General features: G+C 41.6%; 1 protein-coding gene and 1 long non-coding RNA gene across 7 annotated transcripts in view; one reads left to right on the top strand and one right to left on the bottom strand.

Annotated features, from left to right (window-relative positions):
• ZDHHC14 (zinc finger DHHC-type palmitoyltransferase 14) overlaps positions 1 to 23,436 on the top strand; it is a 137,694-nt gene that overhangs the window by 420 nt on the left and 113,838 nt on the right. For 5 of the 6 annotated variants that reach the window (XM_042813902.1, XM_042813882.1, XM_042813892.1 and 2 more), the window contains exon 1: positions 20,189 to 20,733. The exons of the other annotated variant lie outside the window; for it this stretch is intronic. In XM_042813902.1, coding sequence (XP_042669836.1) covers positions 20,483 to 20,733 — 251 coding nt within the window. In that variant the 5' untranslated portion in view covers positions 20,189 to 20,482. Of the gene's footprint in view, positions 1 to 20,188; positions 20,734 to 23,436 lie in introns of those variants that run through there. 6 annotated transcript variants of the gene reach the window in all.
• Positions 8,332 to 18,956, bottom strand: LOC122157812. Its single transcript, XR_006168028.1, has 3 exons — positions 18,896 to 18,956; positions 18,652 to 18,818; positions 8,332 to 11,449 (listed from the first exon to the last, which is right to left on the bottom strand). It is a non-coding gene; the product is annotated as an uncharacterized LOC122157812 (long non-coding RNA).

The following is a 23,436-nucleotide window of genomic DNA, read 5'->3' as shown; positions in this document are numbered from 1 at the left end:
ACGGCTCGGATCTGGCACCACGTTGAGAGAAAAAACACGCATCTAAACAGAGCACAAGCGTTTCTTCCTCACTTTCTTTCTTTGAACCTCTTCGTCATCATTTATAGTGTGTATCTAGGGGTCTGATTGCAGGGGATTGGGTTGCTAGGCAAAAATTCAGTATTTTGGGAAACTTCCTGGTCGTGGTACTTCTGCAAACCAATCGGAAGCCTCTAATGCATGTGCATTACACACATCTCACACAGCGAAGCAGCAGTGGTTGTGGAATACAGTTGTTACTGTCATACAGCTGACTCATCAGCCCCAGCTCCGCTTTTCAGAGCACCTCACTAACTACCAGTCTTCCTCCATTGGGAGAAAGCACCCCAGGTTCCCATATGTGAAAGGGACCTGGGTGAACTGATGGGCAGTTGGCTGAATATGAGCCAGCAGTGTGCCCAGGTTGCCAAGAAGGCCAACGGCATCCCGGCTTGTATCAGGAATGCTGTGGTGAGCAGGACTAGGGAAGTAATCCTGCCCCTGTACTTGGTACTGGTGAGGCTTCATCTCGAGTGCTGTGTTCAGTTTTGGGCACCTCAGTATAGAAGGGACACTGAGGTGCTGGAGGAGGTCCAAAGAAGGGCAACAAGGCTTGTGAAGGGCTTGGAGAATTTGCCCTAGGAGGGGAGACTGAAGGAACTGGGGCTGTTTAGTCTGGGAAAAGGAGGCTGAGAGGAGACCTTATTCTTCTCTTCCAATATCTAAAAGGTGCTTACAGCGAGAGTGGGGTTGGTCTCTTCTCAGTGGTGACAGGTGAGAGGAATGAGGGGGAATGGCCTCAAGTTGCACCAGGGTAACTTTAGGTTGGATATCAGGAAACACTTCTTTACAGAAAGTGTTGTTAAGCACTGGAATAGGCTCCCTAGGGAGCTGGTTGGGTCACCATCCCTGGATGTGTTTAAAATCCATTTGGATGCGGCGCTCAGGGACATGATTTAGCGGAGGGTTGTTAGAGTTAGGGTAGTATGCTTCAGTTGTGGTTGGACTTGATGATTTTTAAGGTCTTTTCCAATCTGAGTAATTCTATCATTCTATGATTCTGTATGTTTTGGAGTAGCATTAGGACTGTAGTTCTTTCTGATTCCAGCACAAATAATAAAACCTCTTGGAAAAAGTGGTCTTGGAATTTTAAACAGCATGGTGACAACACTAAGGGGAGATATACCACTTTTTGTTTTATCTGAAGGCTGCAGCAAATAGGATATAAATATGGGGCCCCGGGCAGCCTCTAGTGGGTGGCAATACTGCCCACAGCAGGAGGGCTGGAGCTCAGTGGTCTTTAAGGTGACTTCCAGCCTATTAATCTGTTCTGGATTCTAAATACTATGTATTAATATTTAGATGTTGTTAGTAAGCATAAAGCTGAAACAATGGCATGCATACATTTTGACTGTAAATTGGGCCAAGACCACCACTGTTTCTGCAAGAGGAATCATTGAACTGTGAGAGATAATAACTTGCTTTTTATCTTTGATGATAAAATCCTAGATTTTCTTCTTCTTAGGATCGTTTTTTGAGTTCACATCAATCAATAAGTCACTTTCTTTCAAATCTCCAGGACTAGGATGAAGGAGATGAGAAAAAGGAATAATAACGTTATTTAATCTTGATTTGAACAGTGCCAAGAATCTACATTTAAGATAGTCAGATAAGATCTGTCTCTATTAATCATTCACAAAGACTTAAAGTAGGGCATAAAACCTATGAAATCCACTGTGTCTTTCTGAGGAACTTAAAATTCTCAGTGTTATAAAACAAATTGTCATGCTTTAAAACAGAGAGAGAGAGATGTTCAGCAAAATTATGTAATTCTTTCAAGTACAATTTACACAAGAGCTTTGCATTATCTCTTCTTCTTCCTTCTCTGTCACTGTTATAGTACACAAGCAAACAGAGCAATCTACATATAGCTACCAGCTATGTTTTCTACAATTCAGTTATCTCTTCCTGAAATTAGACACATTTTTGTTCGAAAGACCAATTTTAATGATTCTGGTATCAAATATTCAAAGGTTCTTAAAATGAGGCCATGAAAATATATATGCAAGTAAGTAAACATGCATTGCTTGTACTAGTTTAATTTGACTACAGATTAAAGTTTGGACAGAATTATTAAATTGTGAGTGCTGAGTTCAGGCACTGTTTACTTTGTGTTGAGGTTTGCAATGGCCAGGCTGCAGAATTTCACAGCAAAGCAATTGTGGCTGGTAGACTTCCTTCAGTGGGCCTCTTTTATTGTTTAAAAGAAAGAAAATAAATTTAAGAAAAATACAAAAGAAACAAGTTTGCATAAACACATTCCCTAAGCTTGTTTGTTTGTTTGTTTGTTTTAATAATCCTCATGAATACGTGGCATTCCTTCCCATAAGCAGCTCAAGAAATACAATCACCATGTGCAGACTTCTTAATATAATGCTGATCTGTGTTTCTCCTGCTCCTGTCGTCTTATGAGCAGACAACTAACTGTAGGACTGCAGAGAATGCTGGCAATTCACAGTCAAGGCTGGTTTCACTTCAGGACTAAGATTGAAATCAGGTCTTCAGTGGAGAAAGGGTTAGTTTGTAAGTGCACTGTGGCATAATAAATATGTTTACTGAGTTATTGAGGTGTCTGATAGAATGTATCCAGAGCAGTCTTCAGTGCCACAGCAGAGACAGTTGGCAGATAAAGCACAGCATCAGTTCTAGAGATAGAAAATCCAATTCAAAACATGCAGGAGGTTGATTTGAATACTTGTTAAAATGACATATTCAGTTAACAGAATTTGATTATGTAAAAGAATTTGGGAGAGCCAAATGCTGGTTTTGGAAGGAGAGAAGATAAAGCATTTGAGCTGTTCTTCTGCTCTTGGGAGAACTGGGTTTTACTCTTTGATTGAGTTGGATCATTTCCTGTACTTCTGAAGGCTTTGATATTTGAAAGTACGGGGCACCTTACACCCTCTGTGTGCATGAGGAAGCTGTGTAAGTATTTCAGAACAAATTTCTGGTCTGCTGGACAAGAAATTGAAGCATTCTGAGCCTATGATTTTGTTTCTAACAGTACTGTCTGTCTTTATGATAAGAAACTGCTTACTGTTGTGCCTCTCTTAAGAATCAGGTGTATGAAATTCCCACACTGGGAGTAAATTCTCAGATCTTTTCTAGAAAAAGTCTGGTCACTGAATAATGATTTATAGCATTTAGCCACAGAAATACTGACAAGATCAGTGATCATCTATCAGACACAAGAACAATTATAGTAAGAGCTTTGCATCTGAAAAAGAGAAGACATTTTAAAAATATTGATTGAGCTATCTTCAAAGATTTATGTGAGGGGTATTTTTCCATTTAGAGAAGAGGAAATGAAGAAATCAATCAGTTTGTGCAGTTCTGCTTTAGTATTTTTTGGCATAGGCACAGGCTTGGAGGATGGATCTCTGGATGCCCAGTCATCTCCTTCAGCACTGGCCCACCTTTCTGTTTTAACAGTAACTTTTTTTTTATTTCACTTTTCCATTTGTTTATTCAGTAGGTAATGCTTGACCTAGGACAAGACTAGCTGTGTGTGAATGTTACACTGACACCAGAGCTCTGTATGGCCAGAGCCTGGCCACAGTTCAGTAGATGGCAGAAGTTCCAATGGCAGCGTGACCAGAGTTCCAGTTGTAAATCCCAAATTAGCACTCATACATGATGACATTAGGGCTAGTCAGAGGCGAGTTTCAGAGATGTTATTGTGAATCAAGGCTGCCCGGTGCCCTGGACTGTGTTCATGTGACTCTGCAGAGATGGGGATGCTTGGGGAGCTCCTGAGGAGAACTGACTGATGTTTGTGGGGAAGCTGCAGGAGATGGCATGTTTCTGTGGGATGCTTCTCAGAATGTTGGAGGGGTTTCCTGCACATATGTGTATCTACTTATTTTATAATCTTAACTCTTACTAAATTTCATGTTTTATTACCTTCTCAGGGGTTGAAGTATTCTCTCTGTGTAAGTGAAATATATTTGCATCTCTTTGTCTGTGCCCACATTCCTTCCTTAACTAGAGAGGCAAATGCTAGATCTCTTCCCAGTGCCTGTGATATTACCATTGCTTTAGAGTCTTAGTAAATACGTTTATGAAGTTGATTTGTTTTGTTTTGTTTTTTACTGGATATTGTGTCCGTAAGGATTTCAGTATGTATTTCATTGTAGAATAGTACTCTATCACCTTTTAGTAGTTATTTTGCTGTACTACAAACACCTTTATCATGATCCAGAGAAAATTTATTTCTGACAAAATTCAAAAAACTTAACAGCAAAGAAAAAAGAAATGGTTGTACCAGGGTGCCTTTAAATTATGGCCTGGGACTTCAGAGTCAGCCGGTCTGCCTGGATGTTTGACCTGAGATAGCAGAGGTGGTCTTGAACCACCAGTTAGGTTATGACCTATTGCCAACCTGTTCTTCATGTCTCAGATGGGCAGAATTGGAAATTTCCAAATTTACAGTTGGCAAGACGGAGGCCTCTTGGTGGCAGCTCAGTACATGGATTTGTCTACCCCATGTGTCTCCTGCTGTGGGCTTCACGAGATACTTCATAGTCTGTAGCTCAAACATCTCCCCAAAACTGTCCTCCATGAGTACAGCTGGGCTCAGATGAGGTTGCACACAGAGGCTGTGCCATCTCATTTCTGCCTTTTGCAGAGCTGTCTGTTTAAAGCTGTTCAGACCTGGTCTGAACTCATGGCTAACTCTGTTTTGAAAAGGAGGTTGGACTGAGGACCTCCTGAATTTTTCCTCAGCCTGACTGACGTGGTATGGGTGGGCAGATTCCCCCACAAATCCAGTGTGAATTAATCAGAGGGTGTGGGTAAGCGTGATGTCAAACATGGTTTGCTTTTGACTGACTCAGATCGAACTCACCAAGTTATGATGGCTCTCAGAGGCGGAGAGAAATATTACTAGCATCTTCAGCATCATTTTTAGAAGCTGCTCTGTCAGATGCCCGAATGGACCAGGAGAGCTGCGGTGCCCAGCCCTTGCCACTTGGTGTCCTCATGAGGCCAACTACACTGGTCTGGGGAGCTTTAGCAATGGCATATGTTGCAAAACACTGGGAAAAGAAATGGGACTAGTATTTTATTTATCGTTGGGAGTTGGCCAATATAAAATCGGTTCAAATATAATACGTCACCTACTTGAGAAATCCAGCCACGGAATTAATTGGCATGAATATGAAGTGTATACTTATCTTCATCAGCTCCAGAGACAATTGTATCCAAAGGCCCTTCTTGCGGTCATTTACAGGGCTTAATTGCTATGGTTAATGTTACAATTAAAAAAGACCTGGAAGGAGAGCTGAATATTATCATCACGATGAATGATAATTATCACTTTGTGCAGATGGATGATAAACATTTCTAATTAAATTACTCTTGTAACATAAATGAATTGTATGATCTGGATAAAGTACTTCTGATTTCACATTTAGGATATTTCTAAGGGCAACAAGTTTGTGCCAGAATTTCAGTCTGCAGGTCAATCTGTCTTTTAAAAATATCCAACTGTTCAATGAACATAGCTGCTTACTGCAGTTTTTTGCAGTGAAGAAGCTCTGCAATAAATGAATAGTTCAAACACGGTACATGGGAGAATAAAATAAACTATGCACCTGACATAATATCTTAGTTCTTTTTGCTGGGTAATTCATCAGCTATTGTGTTTTACTCCTATATTATTTTCTTCTCTGAGGATTTTTGCAAGACACAAACCATTAAGCTAATACTCTACAAACAGGAAAGCTCATTAAGAGCTCTATGTAAGGGGGTGAGTGAGATGGGTGATGAAGGTGCCAGTCATTAAGGTTTGAGAGAGAAGGAACTGTGAAATTTGTTAGGAATAATTACATGCAGTCTGTCTGTGCTATGTAAAGATCCAGTTGATTTTGTATACCTCACATTCCTTTCTAATCAGTGAGGGGTGCAGTGAGTAATGCAAACTGCACTTCAGGCAGTGAATTACAGTCGATGACTCTCAGATGACCAGTAGCTTCATGGCTTATTATATACATGTTGACAGCAGCAGTCCTTTCTACCGGGCCCTGTTAGACATTCGCTTAGAGTTTCTAAAGCAACAGCCCTTGACTGCAACAGGCAATTTTTGAAGGTTGTAAGCGGGAGACAGATGGCCACTTTCTGTCAAGAGATAATGGGAATTTTGTGCCAAAACTCTCTCTGTGCCTATGGAAGAACTAACCCTGAGATTTTCTGCATGCATGCCTTCGTGTGTAGGCACTACATTAGTGCTTACTGTATATATCAAAATTTGGCACTGCCATCTCTCTCTAAACATCACATTAATCCATCTGTCTGTCACCATAGTAACAAGGCTCCCTATTGATGACCAAAGAAGAGCTGAACCATTATACCTAAATGTGCCTGGTGGAAAAAAAAAATAAAAAAAATAATAAAAAAAAAAAAATAAAAAAAAAAGAGTAAACCCACTTTGTGTGAACTACAGAGACACCATGGGCAATGTGTGGTAGAAAATGGGCAACTTACTATTTCCTACGTAGTATTTTTATTTGTGCATGAACATCTGAAATAAACTACTGCAAAAACAATCCTCAAATCTGATCTTTGCTTGCTCACATCTTCTTATTCCATTTTTTTAAGAACTCAATTTTTAAAATGTGTATTTTCTTCAGGAGAAGTTACATGTTCTGTGGAACATATTTGTCCCCAGGGGTGGAAAGATGAAATGAATAACTTAAAGATTCTAAGTACAAAGCATACCAGGGATGTTTCTCAGTATTTCGCTGCACATATTCTCTTCCTCTCTCACTTCCACACTTGTAACATTGCCAAAGTGGAATGCACGTATTCATTAAAGGATCAATGTCTAACTGAGCGCTGTTAGTTGGACCTGGGATTTTTTGAGAACCACAATGTCGTGGAAACTCTGACATGAATTACTGAACTTCATAAATCATTCTTAGACAATGAATTTCCATTTTTTTTTATTACAGTGGCGCCATGCATGCTATTAACGGTAGACTCAAGTCTATAATTCTATTAGACTATAAAGAGGTCTTTGGTTTTAGACCAGAAATAAAGCTTAAAACTAACCTTTGGCTTCTCTTCTCCTTCTGCGTTCATCGGGCAGTGCTTTTTTACTCTCCAGAATATATATTTGTCCTGCTGCAGCTTTTCTTTTCTAAGCCACTCTGCTTTGGTCACAAAGTTAACACTAATAAGAGCTACAAAGTAGATAAAATGAGGGAGTGGAGGAAGAAACAGGGATATTTAATTTTAGAAGTGCTTTGCTGTGTTCACAGAGCTGAAAGTACAATTAATTTTTTCACAGCTCTTTACTATCTGGTTTAAGCTATGGCCCCAATCTTCCAACAGGCTGCAAATATGTGGTGGAAATGTGCTGCGTGCACATGCACACATACTGGATGTATGCATATCAGGCAGATTTTATGATATCTGGTGTCATCTGGGCAGACAGGGGCATTTTGCTCTGCCAGAGGGTATCTGAACCCCTGGAAGGTCAGCTGGATCTATTTGGCAAAACAGAGACACAGATGTTACCAACCTGCCAAGGGTTTCTGATTCACAGCTGACATTTAAAATGATTTCAGCTGAGTAAAAAGGAGAAAACAAATATATAAACCTCTTCAGGTGAAGAAAGGGGACCCCTTGAACTGACAGAAAGGAATACTGCAAAAAAAGAAGATTCATTTTGGAGTTTATAATATCAGGGCTGTGGCATTCATTGCTCTGTGTGACAGAGATGTGACAAAAATGATCAAATGCCTTAAATGGGGCACTTGATATATATCCCCTCAACTGGGGGGTATTAAAGCAGCACCTGGCCATGCAGATGATGACCACCTGTGATGCACACTATAACCTCATTTGCCTTTGTTCCAGATGGTACTCCACCTCCATCACCAAGTGCAGCAGGCCTTCCAAGACAGCAAAGAGCAGCAGCCACAAAAAAAGGATTTCTCAGAGCTCCTGTACTTAGCATAGCTTTATAAAATTTGAAGAAGTTCGTTATCAATACAATGCACTCTGCTTTCCCACATGGTAAAACAGCAGTATAATACTTTTCTCTCACAAAATGAATTTGAGTTTAGTTTACAGAGAATTTTACAGTGCAATCAAACGCATTTCCTAAGGATGGGAAGAGCTTTGATTTTTAATTACAAATTATATATTTTAGTAACCTTTTAATTAAAACATAAAATTCAAAACATAAAAGGCTAACCTGCTAAAAAAATAATCTCTCTCTAATTAATATTGAAAATAGCATTTTTTAAAAAGCATTATTTTTTTTAATGATCTGTAGAAATTAAAATTTCTCTTTTTCTTTTCCAAGCTAAATTCTGCACGATCTGGATTTTCTCTCCGATTAATTCCTTTCCCTCTTGAAAACTTATGAACTCTAAAAGCTTCCTTAAAAAAAAAAAAAAAAAAAAAAAAAAGAAAAAAAAAAAAAAGTGTGATTGCAATAAAAACTTGGTTCAAGTCTGGACCTAGCACAAGAGAGTTATCTCCTTGCCAGCTGTATTTCTGTCTTCAAGGTTTGCAGTAACTATGCCCTCTCAGTAGATAAGAGAGAAATCCCAGTGTCTATAGAGGACATGCTTCTACCCTGCCCATATGTCTGTCTGGCTGCTATTCATATAGGATAGACCACGTTCAACCCCATTTCAATTCTCAGCCACGCAGCAGAAACAAAGCATTTCATGATCAAAGATTTTATCAGTGACACACTGCCGCTCTTTTTATACTTGGTTTTTGGCCAGCTGGCATTCTTGATGTAGCATTCCTATGTTCTCAGCTGTCACATGTTGATGCCCTTCCCAAAAATTTAATTTCATCCACATGCTATATGAATTAGACTCCAAAAACACATGGAATCATCTCTGGCTCATTTCAGGTAAATGTTCAGCATGAGAGTTTGTGATCTCTTCCAGGCATGTGCTAGACTTCAGGACCCACACCATCTCTTCCCACCTGAAAGAGAAGCCTCTGCTTTAACAGTGTCTACCAGGGCTGCAAGCAACATGTTCTAGGTAGGTACCAGGTGAGGCCTTGGAGGATTCTCTGTTTCCTCCCCTGATCTCAGTTCCAGGTCTGGTGTCCTTGAGTGAGATGGTAATGTTCTGCCTCCATCTAGAGGGGATATGGACAGGCAACCAAGCACTGAGATACAGTCCACCTGCTTGAGAGAGCATGGGTTTTGTTTGTGTATGAGCCGTTGGCACTGCCCTGTGCAAAGAGCACTCCTGAACCAGCCACGTGCTCAGAGAGAGGAGTGGAGATCAGTTCTTAAGGAGATGGAGTACAATTGCAGTAGATTGGTAAAAAGGAGCAAAACTAGTGCTCTTCTTGACTTTGGAAGGAGGTGGGAAAATGAAGTGGGAGGGCTGAGGATGGAGATGGTCCTTTTGTGTAAAGAGGAACAGAAAAGTCTTGCTTTTGTCTTCTGAGATGTGAAGGAAGGAAATCAGAGGAAATCAGTGCTTTTTTTGACTATGCACAGAGAAAAATTCTGTTCTGTGAGCGCTGGTGTGAATAGACATTAATTAAAGCAGCATCTTTCTGGCCCTACAAACCCAAGTGCTGCCTGTGAGGACGTGCCCTTACTGATACCCACTTGCCTGCTGTCCTAGTGCTCTGGATTGCTTGGAGCAGCAGTGCTGAGAGGGATACAGACACACTGAAAACCATAATCTTATAGGAATAATCCACACTTAAGGGCTCACCACCTCCTTAATACAGAGAGAGGTGCATCAGGTCATAGGATTTTTGCAGAACGTAGGAATTAGCGTCCTCTGTATCTTAGCAGGCTTCACGGGCAGCAAGCTGAGGGCATGGTCCCTTGCAGCACTGCACATGTGAAGCTTGGCTGGGCAGGGGCACTTCATTTGAGATAAAAAGCTCCGGAGTCTAAAATAAACATAGGCTCCCTAGCCTTGCAGAAGCCCAGGTTCTGCAAAGGGAGAGAGAGTGCCAGCTACCCACTTTGGATGAGTGAAGAGCTGAAAATTACAGTGATAGCTTTTCTCTAAGTGTAATTATAAGAACCGTATAGAGACAGCCTTTGGGAACATGAATCTCATATTTTGCTTCCTGCAATGGGGAAATCCACACAGGGAAAAGAGCTGACAGTATTTTCACTGTTGCTGGAGAAGATTATAGGGGTATACAGGCTTTGGAGAATGGCTTTGAAGATCTTGACTGCAAACAGCCCCACCTCAGATTTGTCAAAGCTGAACTGCACCAGCTGCCTCCTGAATATGCATGGGAGCCCAGATTGCCAGCACTGAACGGCAGGTGCTAACTCATACAGACAGGCATCTTGCTTGTGGTTTCCTGTAGCCAAGAATTCCTGATTATCTGCTGCTCATCTCAGATGCAGAGCAGAGTGTGGTGCCACAGGGAAAGTTGGTCTCCACGATGCAAAACCTCTTAAGTCATAAAGTATTGGTTGTTGTCTTTGAAATAATAAATAAATATACAGATAAATTCAACTTCATGCAAATCTAGAAGTTTCGGCAACATGTTGAGGGATGACATCTAGAGATGGCTTAACCTGGCCCTTGCAGGCTGGAAGAGCCCTGGTGGGGCTGTTACAATTTCCTGAGCTGTTGCACGAGCAGCAGATGCAGTGGCTCTTACAGCAAGCAAAACAACAGCAGGTAGGAACTGTTCACAGAGTGTGCTGTGCAAAGGTTACCAGTGTGTGTTAGTCTTATTCTGAGCATCGTGTTGTGGTTAGGTATTGTGGTTAGAGGCAGACAATCGATGAGCGTTTTGCACGGTGCCTAATAAGGCTGTGGTATGCAGACAAAAAATGTAGGAGATGACTTTTGCACTGAAATATGCTTTCCTCCATGTGAAAAAGGATAAAGATGAAGCTGGTCTGCTCAGGGAAGCCCTAGCTTTGATCTGTGTGCTGAAATAGCCTGCACCAGTTGGCCTGCATGAGAATCACCAAAAAAATAAAAAGAGGCCAAAGTAGGTTCTCATAAATCCCATCTCATAAATCTTCGTGCTGCTGGCAATTTTCCTCTTGTTAGCATTCCTCTGTGGAGAAATTGGTTGCGCTTACCTTGAAAGTGGAGAAATGCAGGTTTTTACAGATGATTTCCCTTGACAGGATGCTATTTTGAGTAAGGTAATCCTAAAAATCCACCTGCAGTTTATGTCATGAACAGCAGGTACTTAATTTTTCCCCTCCATATGTCACCATCCTCAGCTCTGAGTATCCATTTGAAGCTTCAGCCATCGATTTTATTGAGTATCCATCATCTTGCAGGGACCTAGGGTTGATGCTGTTTGCTTGAAGGTCTCAGGCTTCTCACTATATTTATTTGGATGCTTCCTTCTTCTATGCATACACAGTTTATAAATTTCTTCATGTAAATACCTATCAAATTATCACAAAATTATATTAAAGTTAAGAGCAGATCTTATTTACTAGTAACTGAAGTTCTTCAAGCTCAGATATTCACACAAGCATTCCTCTTCTGTTGTTTTCCTGACTAGTATTGCTGGTTCTGTGGCTGAAGGGGCACGCAGAGTGTCCCACTTCATGCGCATGGAGCAGGATAGAAAGCAGGTCTGCATGTATTCTGCTATGGGTCACAGAATCACAGAATAGTTTGGGCTGAAAGGGACCTTACATATCATCTAGTTAGAGATTGGTTACTGGTAAGCACTTCAATTGCCTTTCTATCAAGCCTGAGTTTAAAATTTTACCCCAAGCTTTTTTTTTTCTTTTTTTTTTGCTGAAGCTAAGATGTATATTTTTTCCTGTTATATTCCTGTTAGTATTCTATACCTACAGTCCTGCAAATAAAACAGACAAATTCATAAAGCTCCAATGACTAATCTTTGCATATTATTTATGGCATGAATAATTTCCTGCAGAATTCTGAATGAATTTCTTGGATTTTCTGGTTACAGCTTTATTGGTTTAATATGTGATTATGCTACAGGCTGCGATTTGCTCATCAGAAGTCATTTATATGAATGCTATTAGATTAGTATATGGTAATTCTACAAAAATTCAGATTTATGAACTCATTCTTCTATTTTGGTGTTGAAAGCATATGTTCTAAAGCCTTTGCAAGTCACTCTGAGAATCTTGGTCAAAACCTTGTATTAACCATGCAAATAATCACAGATTTACCTTTCCTACCATTCCTTATTATTACTATTATTATTATTATCATTTATTTATTTATTTTTATTCTTACTGGAAAAAATATAAATATGTCTTATGAAGCCCACTTGGGTATATTTGAAGAATGCCAACTTCTGAGAACATTTAAAAGTGAGCCACCACATTAATTGTGGTATGGAAAAAAACTTTATGAATTTAAAAGCACATTTCCATCTGAAGATGGTGCACCCACAACCAGAACAAGTAATTGTTTGTACTCTGATGCCATAAATGTGTGCCAAGCTTTTGAGAAGAGCAAAGCTCATCCACCTAAGTATTCACAGAAATATGGGTACAATTACTACAGTAAGCAAATGAACACAGAGGGAAAAATATGTCTGTTTTATGTCTCTGACCACACTTGTATATCATCAGTGACACACTTCTGTTCTCTACCGCAGTGTTGTCAACCATATGATTTGTGAGTCATATCTAGTCCTTTGTTTACACGACTCATTGAATATTCAGATTCTAGAGTATACATTGTCAAGTAAATGAAATAAGTTTCCTATCTTTTTTGCAGGCAAGTGGGAAGGAACCTAGGCCTTCCAAATTAGACATTAATTCTGTCCTTGATGAGCTGCAAACCTGAGTCTGTCAGGACTTATTGTCCTGGAAGCAATAGCTCAAAGGTGTAACATGACCTGCTCTTCCTTACTGGTTTTGCTCACTGTTTTATGGCCCGAAAAGAAGTGAGTATGAAAACAGAGACTTTGCTATTTTCTGGAGGAAAGTATATGCAGCAGGAGAGGAGGACGTGGGAGGGACGCAAAAACAAGCTGTAGGCAGGAAAAGGAGTATGGGAAAGAAAAAAAGGGAGCAAGAGAGAGGCAATGATATAATGTTAAATCTTCCCAGTTAATGATGTCGAATAGTGACAATGAAGCATTAAAGAGATTTTCAAAAGCAGTTAGCTCTGTTTTCAGATGGCCTAGTTAAGTGTGCAATGATGCAGATAGCCTCCCACCAGGATTTTCAGAAGTCTCTAATGGCCTAATTCCTACAGGAAAACTATTATGTACTTTATGTTTCTCCACATAAACACATTGTGGATGTGTTCCTCTGCCAGCAATGGCTGCTTGAAGTATGTAGTCCAAAACAGTGTAACAGCCCACGACTGTAATTATAATGAAGTCTTCTCACAAAATGAGTGTCACGCTCCTGCCTGAGCTGGGTGACAGCCTTTTCTTGTGCTCTACTGCAGAAAATGAGCTCCTGCTTTTCCATAGTGCTGCAAGAGGCTGTTTGCTATGACAGCAGAGAAGAAAAAGAAAGCCACAGTCAGGAAATATGCAGAGGTGAGGGGAAAAGGTTGTATATGAGATAAACTTGAGCATATTTCAGGCTAAAGGAGCTGGGCTTGTTCAGCCTGGAAAAGAGAAGGCTCTAGGGAGACCTCATTGTGGCCTGACAACACTTAAAGTGAGCTTATAATCAGAAAGGAGACAGACTTTTAACATGTTGTGATAGTGATAGGACAAGGAGAGGCAATTTTAAGCTGAAAAGGGGGAGATTTAGATTAGATGTGCAGGAGAATTGGAAGCTGATGATCTTTAAGGCCTCTTCCAGCCCAGGCTATTCTATGATTCATTGTTTGCAGTTATTCTTTCACCTACTAAGAGTCTGATCCCTTCTACAGCTCACAGTAAGACAGCAAAAAAAAGATCTATAAAAGCCATATTATTTTAAGCGGGAGATATTATTTAAAGACCTCTAACTCAAGGCATTTTTAGTATTTTAATAAGTTAATTAAAATAATTGCCACTAACAGCATCCTTTTAATTACATGAGCATTTGCAGGTGTGTAATACATTGTTGGGGTTTCTTTTGTTTGTTTTGTTTCCTATAAGGACTTGCACAATGGTTTAAAGTGTCAGTGAGACTTCCATTTCTAAAGAAAGGCTTTGGAAATTGCTTGGCTAAATAGGAAAGATGGTAGCAATTTCAAGTAGAATTAAATTCTTAAATGTTTCTTGAAAAATCAATGAAAGAGGGAAAAAAAAGAAAAAAAAGCTTAATGCCAACACTGTGGGAAGAACTCGGTCACTATATATTGCTCTCCCCAGGAAGTCTTAATAAGAAAGCTTGAGCTTATTTAACAGTTCATCACTACCCAACAGGAGAACGTTTTGCTCCCAATTCCTTTTCTGCCTTCAAGCTGCTTGTTTGTCTCCTCTCACTTTCTGCCAGCTCTTGCACTTAGCTGATGCCTCTGTGAGCAGATGTGGTTGAGCCTGAAGTTCAGTGGCAACTTATCCAAATCTAACTGCTGGCTGGAGGCATGCAGCCTGTCCCTTTGTTTTTCTCTCTCCTCTTTCACTTTCCTTTTGCTGGCCAACGCGTTCCTCCTGCCCCTCCCTTGTGATGCTTTGTCATGTCCTCTGCTGAATTGTTCTAGCATAATAACATTGCAGAAAATGAACTGGTGTGCACTGAATATTAAAATGGGAGGAGCTGTTGACTTCTTTGAGGATAGAAAGTCCTTACAGGGAGATGTTGATAAACTAGATGACTGGGCAATCACCAACCAGATGAAGTTTAAAAAGAGCAAGTGCCGGATTCTGCACCTGGGATGGAGCAGTCCTGGATACATATACTGACTGGGGGACAAGGCTGCCTGGAGCAGCCTCATGGAAAGGGATACTGGGGGTTCTGGCTGACAACAAGTTGAATGTGTAGTCAGAGGAGTGCCCTGGCAGCCAAAAGAAAGCAGATGTGCCACACAGATGGGTATGACCTGTGATCACATGCTTATTTCTCTGAAACACTAAGCTCATTTCCTGTATGTATTGTGGGGAAAAAAAAGAAGAAAAAAAAAGAAGAAAAAAAAAGTGGCTTTAAAGAGGAAGTTCACTGTGTGAAAAGGAACGGTTTGGTGAACTGGGATTAGGATAAAGTTGTATGAACCACTTTAACCAAGAACTGGTAATATATAGCCATATTACAGACCTTTGCTGTATAGAAATTTCTGTACAGTACCAGACAATAACCAGACAATGCTGCTCTGCATCAAGTGATGAAGAATGCAAAGCTCTTCAGGTGCAGGCAAAACAGCAAACAAACTGTAATCCACTGCACTGTTCAGACACTGTATGATACTACAGCAGGTTTTAAGACTGAGGAAAGTTGTTTCTTGGCTCCCATGAGGGAATGTTTTACGTGCTCCAAGACTGACAACATTGGAAATTTTTTTTTTCCTCAATTAACTGTTCTTTTTTGGCCCTTTCTTTTGGTTTGCTCGTGATCTACAAGAACTTTCCAGAATTAACAATTTTTTATTCTTTCCTTTGCTCAAATTAGAGCAAGCAGGAGTGTTAAGTAGGTTAAAATACCACAGTGACGATCTCCTACAATACTTGTGTATGGGGTTTTTTCCATTTTCTTTTTAATTGAAATTGTAAAATTTTGTGGCCATATCTCCTAAACTTTGGAAGTAGTCACTGAACATGGGAAACATACACAATTCTGAAAACTTCTGGATTTCAATTGCACTCTCAAGTACAGTTATGGTCTGGAATAAATCAAAATATTCTGACTTTTACCCAAAGCAGTGAATTTATATGTTAAGAAGCCAAAGTTGTGTTTAGAGAGTGCTTCTGATATGCTTCCACTTTTTCTTTATTTTCTCCCTTTTTTACAGTTCATATGGATAATATTATCTAGTCTTTTAGGACTTACTGTGCTGACAATTTAAAAGTCAACAGTCTGAAGCTGGACAATTTTCTCTGAACAACAAATCTGTCATTTCAAAGGAGGTCATTGATGCTAGTGCTTAAGTAATACAGAATTTCAGCTCTCTTGGCAAAACCCACAGAAAAGTTATTTTATATTTTGCAAAATATGTACATTTCTAGAGACATGTAATGATTTAAACAACACTAAACAAAACTAAGCTGTTTAAAATAAATGAAATGACAATAAAATTAGAAAACTGAAATGTTTAACTTGTTGGAGGAGTAATGAGCAAAAGCAAAACCCTTCAAAGCTATTTGACAACTTTTGTGAAATTTAGCAATATTTTCAGTTTTATCCAAAGCCTTTTTTTAAGGAAATGAAGCACTTCCAAGTTGGTACTAATAAGACTGTTAAAGAATGGCTCATTGGCCAAGCAGTGGTAGAAATTACTTTTGAAAAGCACCAACGTGGAAAAGTATTTGATAAGGAAGAATGTTATACTGTAGAAAACTCTTATTATGTGAATGCTACTGCCATGCAACTGCCATGTATGGTGTACTATGGTGACTGTGGCACTCCATTTTATTCCACCTCTGAGTGGAAAGGTGGATTTCTTTCCACCTCTGAGAATATTAGATCTTTCAGTTCAATACCTGTTACTTCTTCCTTTTTTTCATTAGAAGCAATTGATTTGGCAAAGTAGAGTGCATGCAATACAGATATGTTCAAAATGATACAATTTTCTAGTTTATGTTTATTTAATCACTTAAGTAAATTGATAATGCTTATACCATAGTGAAGCTGATCCTGTAATCAAGTATGGTAACAGATGTTCTACATATGTGAGGTGACGTGTTATCTCAGCAATTGAGCTTCCCTGTTGTTTTAATACTTGCCCTTTTGATGCCTCCAGACAGAGTCAGAGATAGTAACTCTCAGGGGTAACAGCTCATTTGTTAGTACTCTCCTAACAAAAAAGATAATATTCGAAAAAATCATATGTAAATATGATGTAAATGTTGCTGCAACATATTCTCCCATTGCATGAGATCAATCTGAGTCACAGGTAAGAAATCAGAGAAGTACACACCAGGACACATGATGATACAAAGTTTTATGAAGAGACGATTGATTCATCTTAGGTATTGTGTTTATGGTGTAATCTATTTGGTGTTCCAAAGCAATTTCCATTAATATTGTGTGTGAATTCTAATAAGTGCTTTCAATACTATTGACAAGAGTCAAATAGTGTGAAATATTAAATGCATAAGGTATTTTTGTATGGCATTTTCAAAAGGTTCTAAAGGCAGCTTTAAGAAGGTGCTGATAACATTTGCAAAACAACACCAATAATATCTTGAATTCCAGTGCAGGACTGATAGTGATTAGGCACTAGAGCTGTGTGAAAAGTACCATGTGCAGTGCTGGGTGATCCCGATAGAGTCAAAGTACGTTGGCTATTGAAAGTGAAAGTTTGACTTTCACTCTGAGTTTTTTAGTATTATTTGTTCGGGCACTATGATTTTTTTATTTTATTTCTTTCTGCTAACGTGACTGACGATCACTTTACAACCACAATGTCTCGGAAAAAAAGAACCAGGGTACCGTGGAGTAAAACAGCAGCTTCAATGAGGTGCTGGCATTGTTTAACAAATGCTTTGTTTCTGAAGAGTTTTTCTGAAATTAGCCTGTGTTCTACCAGTGAAGATAAGCTGATAATGACATTTTCCCATAAACTGTTCTGTTTTCTGAATGTCTAAAATATTTCATAATCTCAGGAGAGAACCTTTACACATCTTACAATCATTAATATTGTCAGAGTGCAGGCAGTGTGCTAATAAAAACCTGATAAAGATTAAAAACGCATGTTGGTGAACCACAACATTTGTCAGCAGCCTTCTGCTGCCATGTATTGATGCTGTCTGTATTCATGAAGATAGAACGAAAGAGCGTTTCACAAAAAAAACCCCCGCACACCCCGCGCGCGGGGGGGGGGGGGAGGAGAAGGGCGATATGGGAAGAATAATGCAGCAGCACCATTACATGTGAGGGAAAAATAAAAAGATGTCATTGCATTTGCACAGGAGATGGTATCAGCAACTGGTTTTACATTTTGCTGCCTGCTGACTCCTGCAGAGGGTGAGACCCCTCCATGCTTTCCCTGTGTGGCATTAGCATTTCCCAGGTAACAGCAATAGGACAAGAAGTAATGGCTTTTATTCATGCTGGGGAGGTTCAGGTTGGATATTAGGAAATATTTATTCTCAGAAAAAGTGATGAGGCATTGACACGGGCTGCCCAGGGACGTGGTGGACTTACCATCCATGGAGATGTTCAAGAGCTGTGTGGATGTGGCACTGAGGGACGGACATGGTTAGTGGGCAAGGTGGGAATGGGTTGGACTTGATGATCCTAGAGGTCTTTCCAACCTTCATGATTCACTGATTTCTAAAATAATTCTTTTATATCAACAAATAACCACTCAGCATGAGGGTACCAGGCCACTATTGAGATATCAAAGTAATTATCTCCTCCAAGGAAGAGGAAATATCCATTAGTGGTCAGTCTATTCCAGAGTTCCTTTGGTATCAGTCAGCGTTTATGGAGAAATAATTAGTTTGTTGTAGTACACAGAAGGGATGAATATGTCACTGTAAAACTAGAAATGAAGTTAAGAAGACAGAAAACATACCACCTACATATTAGAATTCAGCTGCATCCTCACGTACCTATTTCTCTGGTGCCTTCCGCCAGGACAGCATCCAACCACAAAAGACGCAAGCTGACTGCAATGTGTTGTCATTCATCTAGAAATCCGACCAGCACGGGAGCGGCAGGGCTGATTCCCACCACATCTCCCAAGCTGGTCCATTCTCCTTTTGCGAGTTGCAGAACTCTGTAAACGATACGGCTGTTAAATTTGCTTGCGCCGCGCACAGCGGGAGGATCCGAGGACAGCCCCCGCGCTCTCACCGCAGATCGCCGACCGCTCCGCGGCTCTGCCAACACTCCCGCGGTCCGGTGGGCCGCCCTGCCCCCTGCCTCGGGGAGTGCTCGCACGGCATGCTGGGATTTGTAGTCCCTTCCCCGCCCTTAACTTGCACGGAGCAGCTCCGCGGAGGGGGGCGGCAAAACTACAACTCCCAGCGGCAGGAGGGGCGCGCCCTGAGCCCGCCCGGCGAAGGAGGGAGGTCCCGTTGGGTCGGGTCCGCGTGGGCAGGGCTTCTCGCTGCCTATCGCTCCCCCGCAGAAGTCGTTTGCCTTCGGCCCGGGAGCTCGGGCCGGTAGGACGAGCCCGGGGCGGACGGGAAGCATCGCTTGGGGCTCGGCGGCGCGAGCCCGTGGCGCTCGCGTGGGCAGGGGGAGGCGAGGGCTGAACGGGCCGCTGGCAACGGGCCCGCAGCGCGGGCGCTCGGCGTCCCTGCGAGCGCTCGGAGCGGGAGCCGCCTGCCCCCCGGCCGGGGAGGGGAGGCCTGAGGGCGGCGGGGTGCGCGCCGTGCGGTCCCTGCTCGCTGCTTCCCGCTGGAGATGAGGAGGCGGCCGCTGCTGCCTCCGGGTCTGGCTGCGGGGGATAAGCCTGGGTAAAGGCTCCACCGATATCTTTTAACGGAGGCGGGGGTGAAGCGAGGTCCCGGCGTGCGGAGGGGCTCTGGGCAGAGCGAGGGCCGGGGGCCGGGAGGATGGTAAGGGGCCGGCCGGGTCCCGGCACAGCTCTCGCCCTTCGCCCCTCTGCCGTTCAGCCCCGCCGCCTCCCCGCGTGCGCGGGACCGAGGCGGCGGCGGGGACCTGTTGTGCCGGGGGAGGCGGGGGCTGCGGCGGCCGGCGCCGCCCGGGGCGCGGGGCGGGGACGCGGTTCCGCTCGGCGCCGCGGCGGAGAGGGGGGGATGAGGCGCTGCCGCCCGGCTACCCGCCGGCCGTCCGCCCGGCCCCGGCCCTGAGCCAGCGGCCGCCGCTCCTCCCCGGCCGGAGGGGAGAGCCGGGAGGGAGCTGCAGCTGGAGCCGCGCCGCGCGCTGCTTGCTTTTTCTTTCTTTAATGATTTGTTACGCGTGTCTCTTGGGGGAGCGTTTTAGCAATGGTCATTTTTAGCAGTGAAATCTGCTGCGCGAAGGAGGATTATACCAAATCGCTATGAATGATAGACTCGATTGCTAAACCTTGCCTTGGCCAACCTCCTGACCCGCGGAGAGCTCTCGGGGTGTGCGTGGGAAGGAAGACGCACCCTCCCCTTCGAAAATAAACTCGGAGAAGAAAAAGACTGATTTTTTTTCTTTTTGGTCTCGTTTTGTCAAAATTTGCTTTACAAAGGATTCCCCTACATGATGGTTTTGTAACTGGTGGAGGAAGGAAGGACCCCTTGGAAGCGTTTGTGATATGACATCTTTGGTAACTGAAGAATTAACCCGTGTGTGCATAGTGCCCCTATTGCTGCTGTGGTAGCAGAACTCTTTTTTTTTAAGTGGGACTGGAGGAGAGTGCTGCCTCGGTCAGCAGGAGCTTTGCACAGATTTGTATCGCGTGTACTTCTTGGTGGGGTTCTCCCCACACAGTACTCTCTCTTGATGACACCTGGAGGTGGCAGTGGGCCCATGAAAGACTGCGAATACAGCCAGATCAGCACACACAGCTCTTCATCTCCCATGGAGTCTCCCCATAAGAAAAAGAAGACAGCTCCCAAGAGAAAATGGGAGGTTTTTCCTGGAAGGAACAAATTCTTCTGCAATGGGAGGATCATGATGGCTCGGCAGACCGGAGTCTTCTACCTGACTCTTGTGCTCATCCTGGTCACCAGCGGGCTGTTCTTTGCATTTGAGTAAGTGACATTAAAGTCTTCATATCTTCACACTTTGCCTGTTATTATTTATCTGCTGTCTGAAAGCAGTAAGAGGGTGTTTATCCAGATGTCATAGAGGGTGCCGGCTGACATTGGCTAACGTTGATTTATGTAACTGAAAATATCATCCGGTAAGATGTTGAGTGTTATGCGCTGTTGTTCAGCTCTGTGCAAAACTGAGGTTTGAGGCTGAGCGTGGTAGGGCTTTTGTGCTGCAGATTTCCAGCTCCTGTTGCAGGAGGAGTGTACAACAGGTTTGGGACTTTGAGACAAGAGATAGTGCTTGTCCCTCACTTGTTCTTCTGAGAATCAAAGCTGACAGATGTAAAAATACCGGCCCATTGTCACAGAGGCAAGCACAAGAGAAGCAGTATCTTTTCGTTAGTTCGTAAATGAGCCAGTTTTTATTTTTCCCTCTTGAAATCATTTAACAACGTGGGGACAAGATTTCCAGGTTAGTAGGAAAGAGGCCGAGCTGTACAATTCTATACCTACATAGCTGTCTGCCAGTAACAGTGTTACTTTCAGTGTATGATGGTAACAGCGGGCTATGAGTTTGATCTTACTGAAACTTACACTTGCTTTAGATTTTTAGATTTATTTTGTAAGCATACTTCCAGTGTCCTCTTAAGGCCTTTTTCTGTGAATCTTTAGGAATCCTTCCTGTCACTGTCAAGTGGATATGCAGCTATAGCAAATCCAAAATGCTGATTATTTTTTTTGTACTTATGTTGGGATGGCATAATTAAGGATGCACGATGATAAAGAATTAGGTACTTGATATAAGAAATGCCATTCATCTTTTTTTATTCTGAAGCTCAGAATGCAAAGGTGCTCCACCTGCTAAAATACTTTACTACAAGAATTACTGAATTCCTTTTGAAGCGTTACTCCTACTGCAACTTAAAACAACTGTAGCTTGTTTTGTGGTTTGTGGCTGAGAAAATAGAGGTAGGCTTGAACAGCCTAGATTATTATGTGGTGTCTTTTAAAGAAGATAGTGATGCTAGTGAACTCTAAATTGTGCTGGTTAAACAGACATCCTCTAAATGAACTAGCAATGTTTGAGAAGATAAAAATGCTCAGCATGTGACCAGGGGCTAAATATATATACATGAGCTTCACAGATGAATTGTCTTCTGTGGGCTCCGGATGACTTTAGAGGGATTCGTTCATTGTAAATCTTCTGTAGACATTGTGGAACTTCTTGAGTATCCTCTGAGTAGTTGGAATAACATGGTTGATGTTGTGTCTGCTTATTGCAAGTGTGCTTACTTTTCTGTTTTTAATGAGGTATCAAATGTACCTGCTGATGGTACTGCATCAGGAGTGGGTACTGCTCTCTCCTGTTTGGTGTGGTTGGGCCTCATTTTGGAAACAGGGCTGACACCTGCCTCTGTACGCAGTCTCATCATCATCAGTGAGCCCTCTGAGGGGAAGTTCTGGACTTTGGCAAATACCAGAATGTAAATGTGGGATCGGAACTGTAATGCTTTATAGTCATTGTTGTAAAACTTATTTGTTAAGCAACAACTTACAGTGTTTTTTTGATGTATTTTAAGAGTTGAATCTTTTAGAGATAAAGGTTCTCTGCAGTTGCATGACTCAGAACTGTTAATGCAGGAACAGCTGGTAGCTGATTTAATTACTGCTGCTGGTTATGCACTCTGCCAGAGTCAAACACCACCACTGTGTTTAGATTATGGCATTTTGGTATAAAATCGCTAGAAGTCTTGAAGCAAAGACAAATCTTCGGCTTCTTATAATTACGTAAAATTCTGTGCATGTATACTACTCTTCGGTCACTCCTGCATTACTTGCATTCTCATTTTAAGGAAAAGAGTAAAATGAAGAGAGTATGGCAATGATACTTAAAGACCAAGCCTACTTTATTATGACAAAAATTAATTGGTACTTAGACTGAAATTATAATTTCCTGTCTTCTGAAGACTAAATCAAAAGCAACCACATCTACCACCACTCCAGCCTTAAGACTGAGAAGTGTTCAGCATGCTTGTGGTTTTTGAACTAAGACAGGTTGATAACCTCATAGAAGAAAAAGGGAGCTTCTTGTTTAGGCAGTTATTGTTAGTGTTATTCTGAAGCAGTTTATAACTGTATCATTTGTTAGAGGTCTGAAGTTGCTGTTTAATGATAGGTTGAGAACATCTTGAGTTAAATGTCACTTCTGTTACTTGACTGATTGATTGGATTAGGAAGCTGCTACAGAATGGGATGGAAATGTTTCACTCCTTTGTGTACATATGGACCCAAGTGATTTCTAAACAGATGTATGCCTTGTTTATCTGAACTGTTAGGTGAAGCTGTCATTGAAGAGAAAGATACGGTGTATGTTCTTGAGATTGATCTTCTTGCTACTATTGGGAGAAATGATTTTGCTCACTTAAATTGTAGAAACTGGAAAATGCATACTAACTTCCAAAGTCATTCCCCATTTGCAGATAGAACAGGGGGAGGAGGAAGGAGATAAATATGACAGCTTAGTTCTGAAAAAGTGTTGTGCTGACACAAACACTTGATCCCTTATCCTTTTGGTTTCATTTGTTCCTCTAACATCGTTTTCTCATACCTCTTGTTTTACTCTGACACCCATTCATCCTGAGCTGTCTCATGCTTTTGACTCATTGCCAGGATAGAAATGCATTTCTCTGAATCAACAAA

The sequence above is a fragment of the Centrocercus urophasianus genome, unplaced genomic scaffold (assembly GCF_019232065.1).
Source record: "Centrocercus urophasianus isolate 14NV4802_14NV808 unplaced genomic scaffold, USGS_Curo_1.0 seq_10, whole genome shotgun sequence".
Classification (NCBI taxonomy): Eukaryota; Metazoa; Chordata; class Aves; order Galliformes; family Phasianidae; genus Centrocercus; species Centrocercus urophasianus.
This window is presented reverse-complemented; position numbering and strand designations above follow the sequence as displayed.